General features: G+C 54.7%; 1 protein-coding gene across 3 annotated transcripts; it reads left to right on the top strand.

The window, feature by feature from the left end:
* The first annotated feature begins 215 nt into the window (after nt 1-215).
* Nucleotides 216-14,104, top strand: ASB6 (ankyrin repeat and SOCS box containing 6). 3 transcript variants are annotated; one of them, XM_075906018.2, is made up of 7 exons: nt 216-395; nt 3,105-3,279; nt 4,964-5,145; nt 7,980-8,086; nt 8,538-8,646; nt 10,006-10,092; nt 11,534-14,104. In XM_075906018.2, exons 2-7 carry the CDS (start codon nt 3,167-3,169, stop codon nt 12,208-12,210), a joined length of 1,275 nt encoding a protein of 424 aa, XP_075762133.2. In that variant the 5' UTR covers nt 216-395; nt 3,105-3,166; the 3' UTR covers nt 12,211-14,104. The 3 variants fall into 3 exon arrangements, with proteins under 3 accessions (XP_075762133.2, XP_075762134.2, XP_075762135.1); XM_075906019.2 differs by lacking the exon at nt 216-395 and adding an exon at nt 1,613-2,219; XM_075906020.2 differs by lacking the exons at nt 216-395; nt 3,105-3,279; nt 4,964-5,145 and adding an exon at nt 5,152-6,573.
* Nucleotides 14,105-16,068: the final 1,964 nt, after the last annotated feature.

Below are 16,068 nucleotides of genomic sequence, written 5' to 3'. Positions count from 1 at the left end.
GGGGGGGGGGCTGAATATTGGCCCAAGGGTTGGTGCTGCATTTGCAACCCGTTAGCCGGGATGTAGCTCTGAGGTCTCTGAGACTCTGGGGCGGGGGGGGGGGAGGGGGCGATACACCCCCCCCCCCCCCGTCCCCAGTAGCGCAGGAACCGTAACCCTGCTAGGCGGCAGCAGCAGCCCGCGGGAGGCGCCCCCCCCCCCCCCCCCCGGCCGCACCGCGTGCACGGGCCGGCTCCGCTTCCCCGGTAGCTGCTGCCCCCTGCCGAGCCGCCTCCCTGCAGCAGGCCCGGCGGCCTCTAGAGGCACCGCGGGGATGCACCGCTGCTGCCGCCCGCCCGCCCGTGGGAGCCGCTTCCGTTTCCTGTGCGCTGCCTGCAGGCGGGGTCCCCGTGCAGGTAGGCGGGGGGGTCCCGGGCGGCCTAGGGCGGGGGGGAGGCTGTAATGGGGGGGGGGGATGCTGGGGAAGGGAACTGAGCCCCCCCCGGCTGAGATCCTGCTGGGGGGAGGAGTGTGTGTGTGCAGGGGGGGTGCGGGCCCATGTGTTCACACTGCAGGGTGCGGGAGCTACGCCGCGCTGCTTCGGGTGTAGGCAGGACTCTCTGGGGCACCGGTGTGCAATGGCAGGCACGGGTGTGTGTGCAGTGGCATGCGTGTGTGCACAGGGATCGGTGTGTGCGTTCAGTGGCATGCGTGTGTGCGCACAGGGATCGGTGTGTGCGTGCACTGGCATGCGTGTGTGTGCACAGGGATCGGTGTGTGCGTGCACTGGCATGCGTGTGTGCGCACAGGGATCGGTGTGTGCGTGCAGTGGCATGCGTGTGTGTGCACAGGGATCGGTGTGTGCGTGCAGTGGCATGCGTGTGTGTGCACAGGGATCGGTGTGTGCGTGCACTGGCATGCATGTGTGCGCACAGGGATCGGTGTGTGCGTGCACTGGCATGCATGTGTGCGCACAGGGATCGGTGTGTGCGTTCACTGGCATGCGTGTGTGTGCACAGGGATCGGTGTGTGCGTGCAGTGGTATGCGTGTGCGCGCACAGGGATCGGTGTGTGCGTGCAGTGGCGTGCGTGTGTGCGCACAGGGATCGGTGTGTGCGTGCAGTGGCGTGCGTGTGTGCGCACATGGATCGGTGTGTGCGTGCAGTGGTGTGCGTGTGTGTGCACAGGGATCGGTGTGTGCGTGCAGTGGCATGCGTGTGTATGCACAGGGATCGGTGTGTGCGTGCACTGGCATGCGTGTGTGCGCACAGGGATCGGTGTGTGCGTGCAATGGCATGCGTGTGTGCGCACAGGGATCGGTGTGTGCGTGCAGTGGCATGCGTGTGTGCACAGGGATCGGTGTGTGCGTGCAGTGGCATGCGTGTGTGCGCACAGGGATCGGTGTGTGCGTGCAATGGCATGCGTGTGTGCGCACAGGGATCGGTGTGTGCGTGCAATGGCATGCGTGTGTGTGCACAGGGATCGGTGTGTGCGTGCAATGGCATGCGTGTGTGTGCACAGGGATCGGTGTGTGCGTGCAGTGGCATGCGTGTGTGTGCACAGGGATCGGTGTGTGCGTGCAGTGGCATGCGTGTGCACAGAGATCGGTGTGTGCATGCAGTGGCATGCGTGTGTGTGCACAGGGATCGGTGTGTGCGTGCAGTGGCATGCGTGTGTGTGCACAGGGATCGGTGTGTGCGTGCAGTGTCATGCGTGTGTGTGCGCGCAGGGATCGGTGTGTGCGTGCACTGGCATGCGTGTGTACTCTGCTGACTTCAGTGTCTGGCAAGGGCCTGTGACCGGCTTTGTGGCGTGCTGGTCTGTTTCCCCTATTGTAATGTGTGGTCACTGCACAGAGGCAAGTGCTGGCAGTGGCCTGAGTGCTTAGTAAAGGCAAAGTGCCACTTTCAGTGTGAGATGCCTCAGAGAGCCACCCTGCCCCCAAAAGGAAGGGCATGACCCTACAAATAACAAGTAGCCAGTGAGTTACCTGGCCCATACTCTGGGGCCTACTATGAGATGACTGACTCCTGGGCTATATCTACACTCCCGGCTTCTTGCATGAGAAATATGCAAATGAGTCTAAGCATGGAATATCGCCAAGCCTCATTTGCATACCTAATGAGCTGCCGTTTTTGCAGAAGAGGCTCTCGTGCCAGAAGGAGCTGTCTACACTGCTCCAAGAAAAACCCTCTTGCGCAACGCCGTTATTCCTGAAAATAATCAGCGTGGAATGAGGGGTAACAGTTAATTCGAACTAAGGACTTGGTTCCAGTTAACATTTGACTGCTGCGTGTAGCCACGGGCAGTTAGTTCAGACTAAGGGGATTTAAAAAGGTGCCCGGACAGGAAGATGCAAATAAAGCCCAGGATATTTAAATCCCGGGCTTCATTTGCAACTTCAAATGCCTACATTAGCCTCCCTAGTTCGAACGAGGGGGCTAGTGTAGACATACCCTAAAAGAGAGAGGGAGCCCTCTAGCTTTTCTAAAAATCTTAAATTAATACAGTGGTTTCTACAAATTAAAAGGGAAAAATCCAGTGTTTCTAAACAGATATTTCTCTGCAGAGATGTCACCTCTCTGCCACTCAGAGAACCTGAAAGTGAAATTGAGTAAACAGCCGTAACCTTACTGAGACTGCCTCACTAGGGTTGTGAGAATGATAGACTTCACTAGCAGCTCAGAAAAATTTAAAAAATGTTTTGGGTCAAACTGGACACTTTTTCAGCAATTTGAAAAGTAAAATAATTGTATTTCTGGTCAAACAAATCACTTTTTTTTACTGTGACCATTTTAAGACTTTGTGGATTGTTTTGAATAAAATCAAAGGATATTTTTAAATGAAAAGTTGCTTTGAACTGAAATATTGAGACATTTTGAAAATACTGAAACAACAAAAGGTATTTTTATTTTTCCTCCAGAATTATTTAATGTTTTTTTTCCAACCCAAAATAATCGGATGAAACCAACAAATTCGCTTAATGTTTTGGTGTCACTGAATCTTCATGTTTTGCTGAAAAAAGCTTTGTACAATTTTTTTTTTTTTTTGGCCAAGCTTTACTTTTGATGCTCTGCTTCCAGAAACCTGTAACTGACCTTGTTTGAATGTTTGTCTGATTTCAGGGAGAAAAGACGATTCCATCTCTTGTGCTACAGACCAAAGGATATTTGAATAGACAAGCATTATGCCTTTTTTGCATGGCTTCCGCAGGATCATTTTTGAGTATCAGCCACTGGTAGATGAGATCTTGGGATCTTTGGGGATACAGGATCCTGACAAGCAGGAAACTCTAGAGAGGTAATTAATTTCAAGACTCTGGTGGCCTTTATTCTGTGACTTACTTTATTTGTAAACTAACAGAATGGAGGATTAAATAAGTGGTTGTGTGTTACTCTAAGCTCTACAAAAGCTCCTCTGAATAGTTGCATTGTATCTAATTAACATTCTATTATTATTATTTGCATTACAGTAGCATGTGAGGTCATAGCTGAAATTACGGCCCTGGCTTGTAAGAAGTAAGGGTTCCTGCCCCAATGAGTTTACAGTCTAAATAGACAAGAAGCAGTGAGGTGAAGTGTCTTGCCCAGGGTCATCTGGCAGAGCTGGGACAAGAACCCAGGAGTTCTGAGTCTCAGTCCAGTGGGCCATCCTTGACTGTATTATCACAGGCCTTTGCCCCAGGAAAGCTTGATACTAACGTTCAATGGATGTAGGTGCCAATAAGATTTGGGGAGCACTGTACTAGAGAGGAGGCAGTTCGTTACACGGAGTTAAAAGGCAGATTACAGTGTTTCCCAAAACCTGCAGCGAGGGGCTGTTTAATCCAGAGAGACCTTCCTGGTTAGCCTCCGTTGTCTTGGAGTAAACTCTTGCAATAGTGGAGTTCTCTCAGGTGGCCGGCCTGTAATTCTGAGCAAATAAGACATCCATGGCAAGTGTGCCATGAAACGAGAGCGGCGGTGAAAGCAGGCCCGAGGAGGTTGCTGGCTTCCACAACACAAGGCTGGAGGACTAGCACTTGGGAAGGCGGCACTAGGGATGTTAGATATTGTTTAATAAGTGTGTAACCTCACCAGATCGTATCGGTTACATGACTATTTGACGGTCTCTGGAGCGGTATGCATGGAGAGCCAGCTTGAAAGCTGGTTCCCCTCGTATATCTGCTCCCAACTGCCCCCTCCCTTCGCACTGCAGCCTCTGATAGCGTAGGAGGGGCAGGTGGTTCGGGAGCCGATACGCACAGGGAGCCAGCTTGAAAGGTGGCTTCCCGCAGGTACCAGCTCCCGCTTGCCCCCCTCATCTATCAGAGACAGCTGTGCTGGGGGGAGGAGGCAGGTGGCTCATGGGGAGGCAGTGGGCGGGGGGCAGAGGGGGGAGGGCGGTAATGCGTGTAGCTGTTTGGATTAACCGATAAACCCAGGTTCATCGGTTAACCGTTTAAACAAATGTACACTAACATCCACCTGCAGAGGGCGTGATTGAGACATGCGCTGGGCTTTGGGAAGGAGCCCAGCAGAGTCAGGTGCCCAAGTCCCAGTGAAAGTCAAAATACTCTGGGCACCACAATCACAGCCTTGATCTTTGCAACCCTGGTGAGATGGGACAGTCGTTGCAGCGCAGGTCTGAGAATCTGGCCAGCCCCTTCCCGTTCCTGACGCCCTCAGATGTACATTGTGGTCACGGGCAAGTCCCTCGTGCTCCCTGTGCCTTTTCTTTTTTTCCCCTCCTCTGCAAAGTGGAGTTGAGGCTTCCCCCCCATAGCAAACTACTTTGAACGCCTCTAAGGAAAGGGGTCTCAGGGCCTATTCCAAACGCTGCGGGTGCTGGTGGGTGTCCTCCATTGACTTCAGCAGCTGTGCCTCAGGCCCGACGGGCAGGTATTACCATCATCAGTTTTAGGCTGCCCTCATTCCCCCTTCCAGTGCGGTGCCAGGAGAAATGCAGGGAGCTCTAACAATGGGGGACTCTTCTGTGTCTCTAGCCCCAGCTGCCTAGCTGAAGACAGCAGCAAATTCTTGGTCCTCAGCGAGCTGCTGGAGAGAGAGACCCAGTCCCCATTCTACCACGAAGGAGTGAGCTACTCCTTGCTGAAGGTAGCTGAACTTGGGCTGGTGCATGCAGCCGAAGTCCTCCTGCAGAATGGGGCCAATCTCATCTTTGAAGGTAAGGCTGGGGCAGGCGGCGACACGCAAACTCCTGTGCCTGGGGCTAACCGGCTTTGTGGGCGGCAGAGAGGAAGAGAGAGGTCCATTTTGGGGGCTGCCTAAGGTGAACGCAGTGTCCTGGATCTGAATTGGGCTCCCAGCCCACCTCCCCCTCTTCATTGGGCTGGTAATTCCCACGTTAACCTGGCTGGCGCTTGGAGTGGTGGCAGGAGTGTTACAGTTTTGGGAGACATCAATGCCCGCCCATTCCGTTTCCAGGTGCATAGGATATTCCACTTTCCCCTCCCAACCCCCTTCAGGGGGCAATAATCAGGCCTTTGCTATCTTTCTGCTAAGACCAACCATGCCCTTCTCCCTCACAATGGATTTATCCCCACCTCCCCCCAAACTTGTAAGCCAGGGGCGAATGCTGTGTTGCCTTTTCTGTCAGTGCTAATGAAAATGTCCTTGCTGGCACGGGGCAGCACGTTTCTTGGTGCTTGTCTCTGAGAAGTGCATCGCAGAAAAGCATCGTGTGGATGTTCTGGGCTTTGCAGGGAGCCAGGTGGCACCTTTCGGTTTAAATCATCGGTAGGAACAGGCAGGCATCCTAGGGGGTCCAGGGAACGAGGGGAAAACATTAAGTAAGAATCTGATGGTCAAACCAAAGGTGTCCCCACCTGGGGGCAGGCGTTGGGCTAGGGAAGTGGCCTGTCTGGCAGTCTCTGTACTGAACACAGTAGTGCTGAGGACTCTGCAGGGGGACAGCATGGCTTAGAGGTGAGTAACGAGCGCTTCCGGCCTCCCCTCCACTCCACCCTCTATGGACAGCCACCTCAAATCCACCTAGGGTGACGAAAAGCTGTTGCCAACTGCTGGCTGCTTGAGTGAGGTAGGGTCAGTTCTGCGGCCACAGCAGACACCCGGGTTACCAGACCCAGCAGAGCGCTACCAGCCACCAGGATTAAACTACCCCTTTAGTCCAGGATTGAGGCGGGCTGGCTGGTGCTGTGCAGGCTGGCTTGCCTTCACTGTGGCCTTGCTGTACCTGTGGATGGCTAGGATCGTAGAATACTAGAACTGGAAGGGCCCTCGAGGGGTCATCAAGTTCAGTCCCTTCCCCCCGCAGCAGGACCAAGCACTGAAGGGGCTGGATGGACAGCCCTGGCGCCTATCAGCCGCTTTCCTTGTGTCAGCTCCTGGCCCTGTTTAATAGGGGGAAGGGTTTAAAAAGCTGCAGAAGTCAGCCCTTGACTTCTGTTCAGCCCTTCAGAGAAACCCGCCGTGGCCTTGTGACATCACAGCCAGAACGCTGGCTATGTTCCAGCAGGGTGGCTGGGTTTAAACAGAGCCACCTCCTAGCTGTTGGGGAGGGGTGGGGTGGGGAACTGGGCCATGAATTGCTTCCCTTGCAGGCCCAGCCGCAGCAGGCTAGGAGCAAACAGCAGTGAGTCTCTCCTCCATCCGTTCACTCCCCCTCCCCCCAGCATTGCTGCCAGAGAGGTGGTTGGGGCCCGCCTGGGGGTCGCAGAGCTTGTAGGGGGTGCGGGCTGCCCCACTGCCACAAAAGCAGGGCTGCGGCTTGCCAGAAAGGGGCTGAGATGGAGTTGGCTTTTCTGATCCGGCTGCTGGCGGCTTAGGGCCAGCTTCTTCGTCATCTCAGAGGGTACGCCTAGACTACATGGCTCCGTCGACGGAGCCATGTAAAATAGTTTACCCGGCATAGTCAATGCAGCGGGGATTTAAATAATCCCTGCTTCATTAAAATAAAAATGGCTGCCACCGTGCCGACGATCAGCTGATCCGGCAGAGCACGGCCGTCTAGACGTGGCGCAGTTGACAAGGGTTGCCTTGTGAAATGAGGTTTACCGGAGTGGTTGACAGACAAGGCTCGGTCGACAAGGGAAGCCTTTGTCGACCACTCCGGTAAACCTCATTTCACAAGGCAACCCTTGTCAACCACGCCGTGTCTAGACTGCCGCGCTCTGCCGGATCAGCTGATTGTCGGCACAGGGAGGCGGCCATTTTGATTTTAATGAAACAGGGATTATTTAAATCCCCTTTTCATTGACTATGCCAAGTAAACTATTTTACATGGCTCCGTCGACAGAGACATGTAGTCTAGACGTACCCAGAGAGACGTGGCACTCCCCAACAGCCGGGCTTGGGCCGTCAGTTGCTTTGCTTCAGGCCAGCCCACCCTGGGTATGTCTACACTACCCTGCTAGTTTGAACTAAGAGGGTAATGTAGGCATACCGCACTTGCAAATGAAGCCCGAGATTTGAATTTCCCGGGCTTCATTTGCATAAGCGGGGAGCCGCCATTTTTAAAACCCCACTGGTTCGAACCCCGTGCAGCGCGGCTACACGGGGTGTACCGGTAGTTCGGAATAGGAATCCTAGTCCGAACTACCTAGTTCGAGCCCTGTGTAGCCACGCTGCACGGGGTTCGAACCAGCAGGGTTTTAAAAATGGCGGCTCCCCGCTTATGCAAATGAAGCCCGGGAAATTCAAATCTCGGGCTTCATTTGCAAGTGCGGTATGCCTACATTACTCTCCTAGTTCAAACTAGCGGGGTAGTGTAGACATACCCCCTGTGATTGCTCCAAGCCAGGCAGGAGCGGCCAGACAGCCAACACAGACACCCAGGGAGACAGAGTGGGATCTCCAGTGAACTCTGGGATAGGCAGGGATTTGCCAAGCCAAGCCAGCCCCCTTCCCACGCTTTTAGCCCTGTCTGGGGAGCTGGACTCTCCAAACCCAGCTGCTGCGGGTTACGTTGCTATACCTGGGACTGCTCATAATTTTCAGAGGGCGTCTTTAGTTCTGACTTGTCATTGGGTCTGGCCCTAGATCCTGTCACCTATTACACGGCTCTGCACATCGCTGTTCTCCGAAACCAGCCAGACATGGTGGAGCTGCTAGTGCGCCAGGGGGCGGACGTTAACCGGAGAGACCGGGTATGGAAAACACCAGCGTTATACGCAGGGTGACGGGATCTGATCTCGCCAGGGTTTATGGCACCGACAACACCTCCTGGGAGAACCTGGGCCGCTGCTCTCCTTTGTAGAAAGCACTTGCTACCAGTAGAGGGATCCAGACTGCTTAGCTCCTCTCCCTTTGCTGTCCTGGGCTGCTCCAGTCTGGGTGGAGCACTGCATGCTGGGATTTGTAGTTTGCACAGGCTTCACTGCAGTACTCAGGCCTGGCTGCAACTAGTCCTTTGTATGCCTGCCCCAAAGTGCTACCACTGCTGGGAAGAACCCACACTGTTTCCTTCTGGCTGTCCCAGCCCTGCTTGTCAGCCAGCTGTCTCATTGGGGAACCCTTTTGTGCTGCAGTCCTCATGCTGTAGGATCAGCCTCCCCTGCAGAAGATCATTGGCTTTCGGTGTTGCCTTCCTCCCCCCAGATTCACGAGAGCAGCCCCCTGGATCTGGCCAGCGAGGAGCCTGAACGGCTGCCGTGTTTGCAGCGTCTCCTGGAACTCGGGGCCGATGTCAACGCAGCTGACAAAAACGGTCTGTGTCCCTTTCCCTCCAACATGAAGGGTTAACTTCCCCCTTGGTCCCCTACCCCCATTCTAACTTCTGGTGCACTTGATTCCCATGCAGAAAGCAACCCTTGGTATGTGGAGAAAACAGACTGGGCAGATGGGGTGGTCCAGTTAGAGCAGAGGACGGGGGAGGCAAGACCCCTGGATTCTTTTCCTAGGTTGTTAAGTTTGGCTCTGTTCTGAATTAAGGATGAGAACGACTAGTTACTGCCTCTGATAGAAACAGCAAGGGGGGAAGGAAAGCGAGGGGGGGTAAGAGGCGGGGGTGCTTCAGGCGGCAGTGCTGCATAGAGTCCAAGGTCAGCAAGGGAGTCCCCAGCTGACCCAGGGCTCCACCTGGTGCTGCCACCTTGAAATGCCACATGCAGCCCAGGGTCCCCAGCTGGTCCTGAGCTGCACGCAGTGTTTCAAAGCGGCAGCGCTGTGTGGAGCCTGGGGTCCCCGTGCAGTGCTGCCGCTTTTAAATGACGCTGGGCTCCCTTTGGTATTTCAAAGCAGTAGCGCCGCATGGAGCCTGGGGTCAGCTGGGGACTCCTCCGCTGACCCCAGACTCCGTACGGCGCTGCCACCTTGAAGCACCACGGGGAGCACAGGGCCGGCGGGGGACTGCTTGAGCCCCGTGCTCCCCACAGCACTTTCGCTCTGGGGCTGCTGTTACACTTCAAAGGCAGAAGCACCCTTATCGACTATTCCGTTAGCCAAATAATCAAAATTTGACATCCCTAATTCTGAATCACTCAGTGTTTGGCCCATTTTAGAAGCAAGAACCACCTGTGGAAATTCAGATCCAGGCTAACACCTTCTAACCCTCGCAGGGTTCAGGAGTATTTGCCCCTGGGCTGTTGGTATCTCTAAGACAGACACAGGCAGAATTTGACCATATTCACACAAGGTGGGTCTCGCCCCTGCTTCAGCATGGCTACATAGCTGTGCTCAGACTACCTGGCATTGCTGGGGTCTGTCACTTTCTGGCTAGCACTTGATTCCTGCCCACACACGTCGGGGGAGCTCACGCTCAGTCTGTGTTTGCAGTGACTTGACTTCTGATCCGGGGTGCCTAAGGGCTAATGGAAGAGCCACAATCTCAGTCTTCCTCTGGCGACTCAGCGCAATGCTGCTTTAAACACCTGCTATCCCCAAGGCCCTACCCCTGCCTTGGAATGGCTCATGAAAGGGGTGCATCCATTTTCTCTTTCAAGGCAGAGCTATTTGCAAAGTGTTCCCCTCCATACCATCGTGGTTCGTGGACAGGGCCAAAAGGGAGCCTCGCTGGAAGTCCCCTGGTGTAACTTTTTCCCTCTTCGTTCTCCGCTCTTCTCCGCAGGAAAGACAGCCTTGCTGCATGCCCTGGCCAGCAGCGATGGAGTTCAGATCCACAACACCGAAAACATCCGGCTCCTGTTGGAAGGAGGTGAGCCGAGCCGTTCAGTGTAAAGACCAAGTGCTAGGTGGGCAGGGCCCGTCCATTCTGTGTTCACACAGCACCTAAGCACTGTGGTCCATGCCAGGAGTTCAGAGGTGCTACTGTAGAACAAACACCACAACAGTTGGCTTTGGCCTTTCCTCCATGCAATAGTCCAGGCAGGAGATTGGGCTCTCCTGTTACACCCACCCCAAGTGAAATAACTTGCAACTTTGCCCTTCTGGTTCATGTCCTGTTCATGCTTCAGCCAGTCACCTCTAGGGGTCAGGAAGAGATTCCCCCTTCTCATCGTATTCTGGGGTTTGTAGAGTCTCCTTCCTCAAGTGTCGCAGATGACCTCGGCTGGAGATGGGACATTTGATGAAGAGAGCCAGGACTCGAGGGCACCAGGCATTCTCTGAGTTGTTTGGCTGGGTTTTACACTCATGCTGTCAGTCTAACGGGTCACCATGCGGCATCGGAAGGGAGGGAGTTTTCCCCCAGGTCAGACTGGCAATGCCCATGGGATTGTTCGCCTTCCTTTGCAGCATGGGATGTGGGTTTCTTGCCATGCTCCTTGGGGCAGATCTTGCTTATTCAATTCTACTACTGGGGTCTCTGCATTGGTGAGCATCAATCCCCCTTCCTCTGCCTGCACTACATAACAATACCTGGTCTCAGTTGAGTTGCTGGGTTTAGTGGGCGAGTGCTGGGGGGCCTGTGATGTACAGGTCAGACTCGGTGATCGTATGGTGCCATCTGACCTTACACTGACAGCTTCACTTTTCTTAGCCTGTTGTCACGGTGTGGATGAAACCACGTATCTGCCACGTTATGAATCCTCAGCAGAGACTCTTCTAGCAGCACGGGCTGGTACAGAGGCCTGTTCCTCCAGGTGAAACAGCCGCTGTTGCAAGTGTGAGCTCCATCCAGGCCACGCCTAGTCCCTAACTGGCAAGCAGAGGAGGGTTGGGGATAAGCGCTAACAGTCATAGAACCATAGAGCTGGAAGAGACCTCAGGAGGTCATCAAGTCCAGCCCCCTGCCCAAGGCCGTGAACCAATCCCAAATAAATCAACTCAGCCAGGGCTTTGTCAAGCTGAGACTTTAAAACCTCTAGGATGGAGACTCCACTACTTCCCTAGGTAACCCATTCCAGTGCTTCACCACTCTCCTAGTGAAATAGTTTTTCCTACTATCCAACCTGGACCTCTCCCACCACAAAGGTCAGGCCCTTTTCCATTCACTGGAGCACGTGACGCGGGCCCTGAAACATCTCTGCAGAGCGTGTATCAAGCAGCACCTCAGACCTGTTGTCCAATGGTGCGGTACCGTATGCGGTGGGGTGGGACATGGATGCCTGCACCTTCTCTTTGGTATCAGCCTCCCATTCCAGGGAATGTCCGCTGGGGTCTCTGACCACTGCTCCCCCTTTTATCTCTTGCTTCAGGAGCGGATGTGAAGGCCACCACTAAAGATGGAGACACCGTCTTCACCTGCATCATCTTCTTGCTGGGCGAGACGGTGGGCGGGGAGAAAGAGGAGGTGCGAATGATTAACCGATTTTGCTTCCGGGTCACTCAGCTGCTGATGGTCCATGGTGCTGACCCCAGCGAGTGCCCAGCCCACGAGTCACTCACGCACATCTGCCTCAAGAGCTTCAAGCTTCACTTCCCGCTCCTGCGCTTCCTTCTGGAGTCGGGGGCCTCCTACAACTGCTCCCTCCACGGCCCCTCCTGCTGGTCCGGCTTTCACATTGTCTTCGAGAGGCTGTGCTCCCACCTCAGCAGCTCAGAAGACGACAGCTTCTCCGCTGACCTCCTGCAAAAAGCAGAAACAGTCCTCGAGCTCATGGTGGCCAGCTCGCAGGTCCCGAAACTGCCTAGCAACTTTGAGATCAACTCCACCAGCTGCAGGTTCCATGGGGAGAAGATCAAGGCCCTTTTCCATTCCCTGAAACAGCTGGAGCACACCCCGCAGTCCCTGAAACATCTCTGCAGGGTGTATCTGCGGCAGCGCCTCAAGCCGTGGCCAGTGGATGTGAAAATAAAGGCCCTTCCTCTTCCCGACAGGCTAAAGTGGTATCTCCTCATAGACCACAGCAGTGCCAGTGAGGAGGACATCTGAGCCAGGCAAGGCACAGACCTGGACCGCTCCCTCCCCAAACACTCTTGGGATTCAGTTTCCCCACCTGGAAAACTGAGGGGTTCTTTATGGTTCAGACCAGCTTCCTCCACTGCTTTATTTGAACATGCCATGCTGTCCCCAAATACCGCTGTGGGGCCTGTGCATGTGGGCGCTGCATGGGCCTGGCTTCTCTGGGAAGGGATGGCCCTCAGCAGCATGTTACCTGAATCCCAACAAAGAGCGAGTCGGGAGTGGGAGGGCAGAGGGACAAGTGACGGGCCAAGCTCGCGTGTTGGTCAGAAGGCTGCTTCACACAGACATGCCAGAAACGCCTGCCTGGATTTGCAGTCATGAGGTGATGCACGCTGTAGGTTGTCCAATTACATGCGCCGTGCTGTTCGAATACACCAAGGAACAAAGAGTTCCCCTCTTACCTGCCCACCTGTGAGTTTCCTGTCAGGCACTGAATTTGGGAATGGCTGAAGCAGTGCCTTAGACAAACGGCTGCTTCCAAATCTGTCGCCTCGGGGGAGTGTGGCCTGGAGGCAGAAAGAAGCCTGGAGCTGCTCTGAGAAAACATTCAGCGAGGGCCTCCCTCTCCCGCCTCCTTGGGAAGAGTTGCGGGAGGTTTCGCCTCAGGCCAGGCCCAGGCATGGGCGGTGCTGCCAGAAGGATTGATGGACTTTCACCAGCCCCCTCTGTGCACAGCCTTGAGTGGGCCTGGCTCTCCCAGCACTTGGAAAGCAAGAACCATGGTGCATCAGTATGTGTCACGCCAACTTCCCCCAGGACTTCCTGGAACCAGTCACTTAGCCTGTCGCACTCCTCTCAGAGCTGTACCGCCTGCCAGGACCACAGAGGGAGCAGAGAGGTTTGCTTTCTCTGTCTTTCCCCAGGCACTTGCCAGCACTTGAGGCAGAGGCTGGGGTCCCGGTGACCCATGTGGGCCTTGGGCTCAGACAGACCCGTACAAACAAGAGGGAAGGGGCAGGGCTGGCCACAGCACCTGAATCTCTAGCTCCAGGCTTTACCATGCGCTGCTATTGCAAGTGGAGGGTGGCTTCGTACAAGGAGGCACTAAGGGGCTAGTGGAAGATGTAGCAGAAACAGGACTAACGGGTCTGGATGTGGATTTTCAGGCCAGGCCATCCTTTTGGCTTAGCCTAGCAGCACTGTCTTTCCTGCTCCTCCACCGTGGGGGTGTCTAGAGGTGCTCTCCCCACTGCTACCTGCACCACACAGTATCGGGGTACACAAGGCTCTGGGGTAGGGGTGCTCCTCAATTCCTATGGCCTTGTCTTGGGCTGCAGGTGTCTCCTCCTGAAGGCAGTGGAGGGTTCCTCCTGGCCAGAGAGCACTTTGCAGCCCCCTTATTCCAGCCTACCCTGCCCTGGCAGCAATGGGCAGGGCTCTCGGCCCGTGTGGCTACCAGCCCACCCAACGCCCTCAGTGTGATCTCAGTCTGGGGCTGCCAAGAGGAAAGGCCAAGTTACAGCACTATCCCCTCAGGGTAGCCTCCCTCCTGCACGTTGTTTGCTTCTCAGCTGCCAAAGCCAAACAGCGGCTCAGTCATTCTCCCCCCTGAGCCACAAAGCAAGGGCTCCCCCACGGAAATCCACTGTGCTGCGCCTCAGATTACAAAGCTGGGCGCAAACAGCCTTCCAGTATCTGAGGCTAATACTCTTCCTCCCAGACCATCACCCTCACCCGTTTGTTAAGGCTGACAGGAGGGCAAGCTGATGAAATTCACTGTTCTGCCAAACTCCATCTCCCCAGCCCCAAACACGTCACAGGAGCAGCTGATGATCATGTTGACAAATGGGTGTAAAATGAACCACTGTGCCAGTGTCTTGCTGAGATCAAGCCATTAAATGAGCTATTGCAATAGAAAATGGATGTTTGTTTCCTCTGGGCTGGTGTGTGTGTGTGTGTGGTTTCCTAGGGGTGCAACAGCTGGGATCTACCTATCCCGTAGGGTGATGAAAATTAACTACAACAGTCCTTAGCACATAGGAGGCTAGTCACAGCTGTCAGTCCCCATTGGGCAAGTCTGATGGGCCAGGTGCCATAAGGTTCCTTATTTCCAATGAGGATTTACAGTGATAGCACCAGTCAGGCTATGCCCGATTTACACTAGGCTGCGACCGGAATCTAAAAGAAAGAAATCTGACTCAGCTGTTTGTTAGCAAGGCAAACAGAACAAAAACACCAAAGTTATCCAGAGCTAGGAAGAACTGAGCCTTCGCTTTGTTAAAGCCTGGCCTTGGAGGCGGGCCACCAAGTTTTTATTCCCAGTTCTGTACTGGGCACGGGATTAAAGCACTGAACTGTGTGCTGTTTGCACAAGAGGGAGAATGCCCTTCTCCTGGCACTGGGGAGGGGGGGGGATGGAGGGGGGGGGGAGGAGAGACTTGCTGCTCTAAGCTCAGTAAGGGCCCTGGATGAAGAGGTTTTAGACAGCAACACGGCCAAACAGCAAAATCTCATGTTGTAAACTTATTCTGTTGGTACGTGGCCATGCACAAACTGGGCAGGCCTCTGGGCATGCTGGCTCCTCTTTGGAACACAGCCACAAGGTGTTGTCCCTGTTGTAGCTTAATTCCTGCCTCAGTAACATGGTTGTTCTTTTCAGCAGTGGGTCCAAGGGGCTACAGCAGCAGGCTTGTTCCATAGTGGGGACTAATTTAAAGTACAACAGCCATGGGTGAGCTGCCCTGACCGGTTTGGGTTTGTCTGCACTAGGGCTGGGCAAAATATGGCCTGGGGGCCAGATCTGACCCGCAGACCCCCTGCCGGGATCCTCAGGCATGCAGCTGCTGCTGGTTTAAGTGCAGCGCTGCTCCATGTGCCTCCTCTGGATGGAGGGGGAAGCTTCATCTCCCCGCCTCCAGCCCAATGCTCAGCTCCTATTGGTCAGGAACATCCAGCCAATACAAACTGACCCCAGCCAATCTCTCAGCTCCTATTGGCTGGAAACAACCAGCCAATAGGAGCTGAGAGATTAGCTTGACAGACTGGGGTAGCCAAGCCTGTTCCTGCACCCAGAGTTGAGAGCCATGTGGAGGGAGCAGCCTGTATTTTCAAGTGGGCTGGGGCTGCAGCAGGCAGGGAGCCCAGCCTGCCTTGGAGATGCAGCCTGCTGGCCAGGAGACACTTATGTAAACTCCTCTCAGCCAGCACCTGCCTCTGGCACCCCAACCCCTTCTACACCTCAACTCCCTCCCCCAGATCGCCATGCAAACCCTCTGCACCCCCGCCCCAGGTGACCACCCCCTCCAAGATCCTATGCCACCTCCTACACCTCTCCCCCCAGCCAGAATCCTCTCCTGTACCCACACTCCCTCCCTGATCTTGCACCCCATTCCCCTGACCTAGTTCACAGTCTGCTTTTTCACCCAAAGTCCCTCAGACCCCACACTGTCTCCTGCACCCCAGTCCCTTACCCCATGCACCCTTCTGCATCTAACCTCCAACCTAGACTCCACACCCTCTCCACAGAAAAGTGCAGCCCTTGATCACTTACCAAAATCTTCGAGCATGTCTCAAAAAAGAAATTGCCCATCCCTGGTCTACACAGTGATATATAGTGCTGGGTTGTGAATCCAGAGCTTGTGAGCTACTGGCTTGCTAAGCTGTCATTCAGACAAACCCTTAAACCCATGTCCCAGAGCTACAGCGCCGCCAGTCAGCATTTCCTGTTGGGTTGCTGCTCAGCAGTGACACGAGTAGTGGTAACAGACAGGAAATTGCTACAGCGGGGGTGGTTTGACAGGCCTGGTGCAGCCTTCCACTCTGAAATGCTGCACCTGCCAGGTTCAATTCAGAGCCACACCATAGCCCTACCCACCAGGGCTTTTT

This window comes from Pelodiscus sinensis, chromosome 23 (genome assembly GCF_052426305.1).
Source record: "Pelodiscus sinensis isolate ZL-2025 chromosome 23, ASM5242630v1, whole genome shotgun sequence".
NCBI classification, from domain to species: Eukaryota; Metazoa; Chordata; order Testudines; family Trionychidae; genus Pelodiscus; species Pelodiscus sinensis.
Note: the sequence above shows the minus strand (reverse complement) of the source record. Positions and strands in the feature narration are given on the sequence as shown.

What these genes read in the sequence shown, in the direction of transcription:
- ASB6 (XM_075906018.2), top strand. Translation starts at nt 3,167, where the DNA reads ATGCCTTTTTTGCATGGCTTCCGCAGGATCATTTTTGAGTATCAGCCA. An exon ending in ACGTTAACCGGAGAGACCGG is followed by an intron (nt 8,087 to 8,537) that starts GTATGGAAAACA and finishes TCCTCCCCCCAG; the next exon opens with ATTCACGAGAGCAGCCCCCT. An exon ending in CCGGCTCCTGTTGGAAGGAG is followed by an intron (nt 10,093 to 11,533) that starts GTGAGCCGAGCC and finishes CTCTTGCTTCAG; the next exon opens with GAGCGGATGTGAAGGCCACC.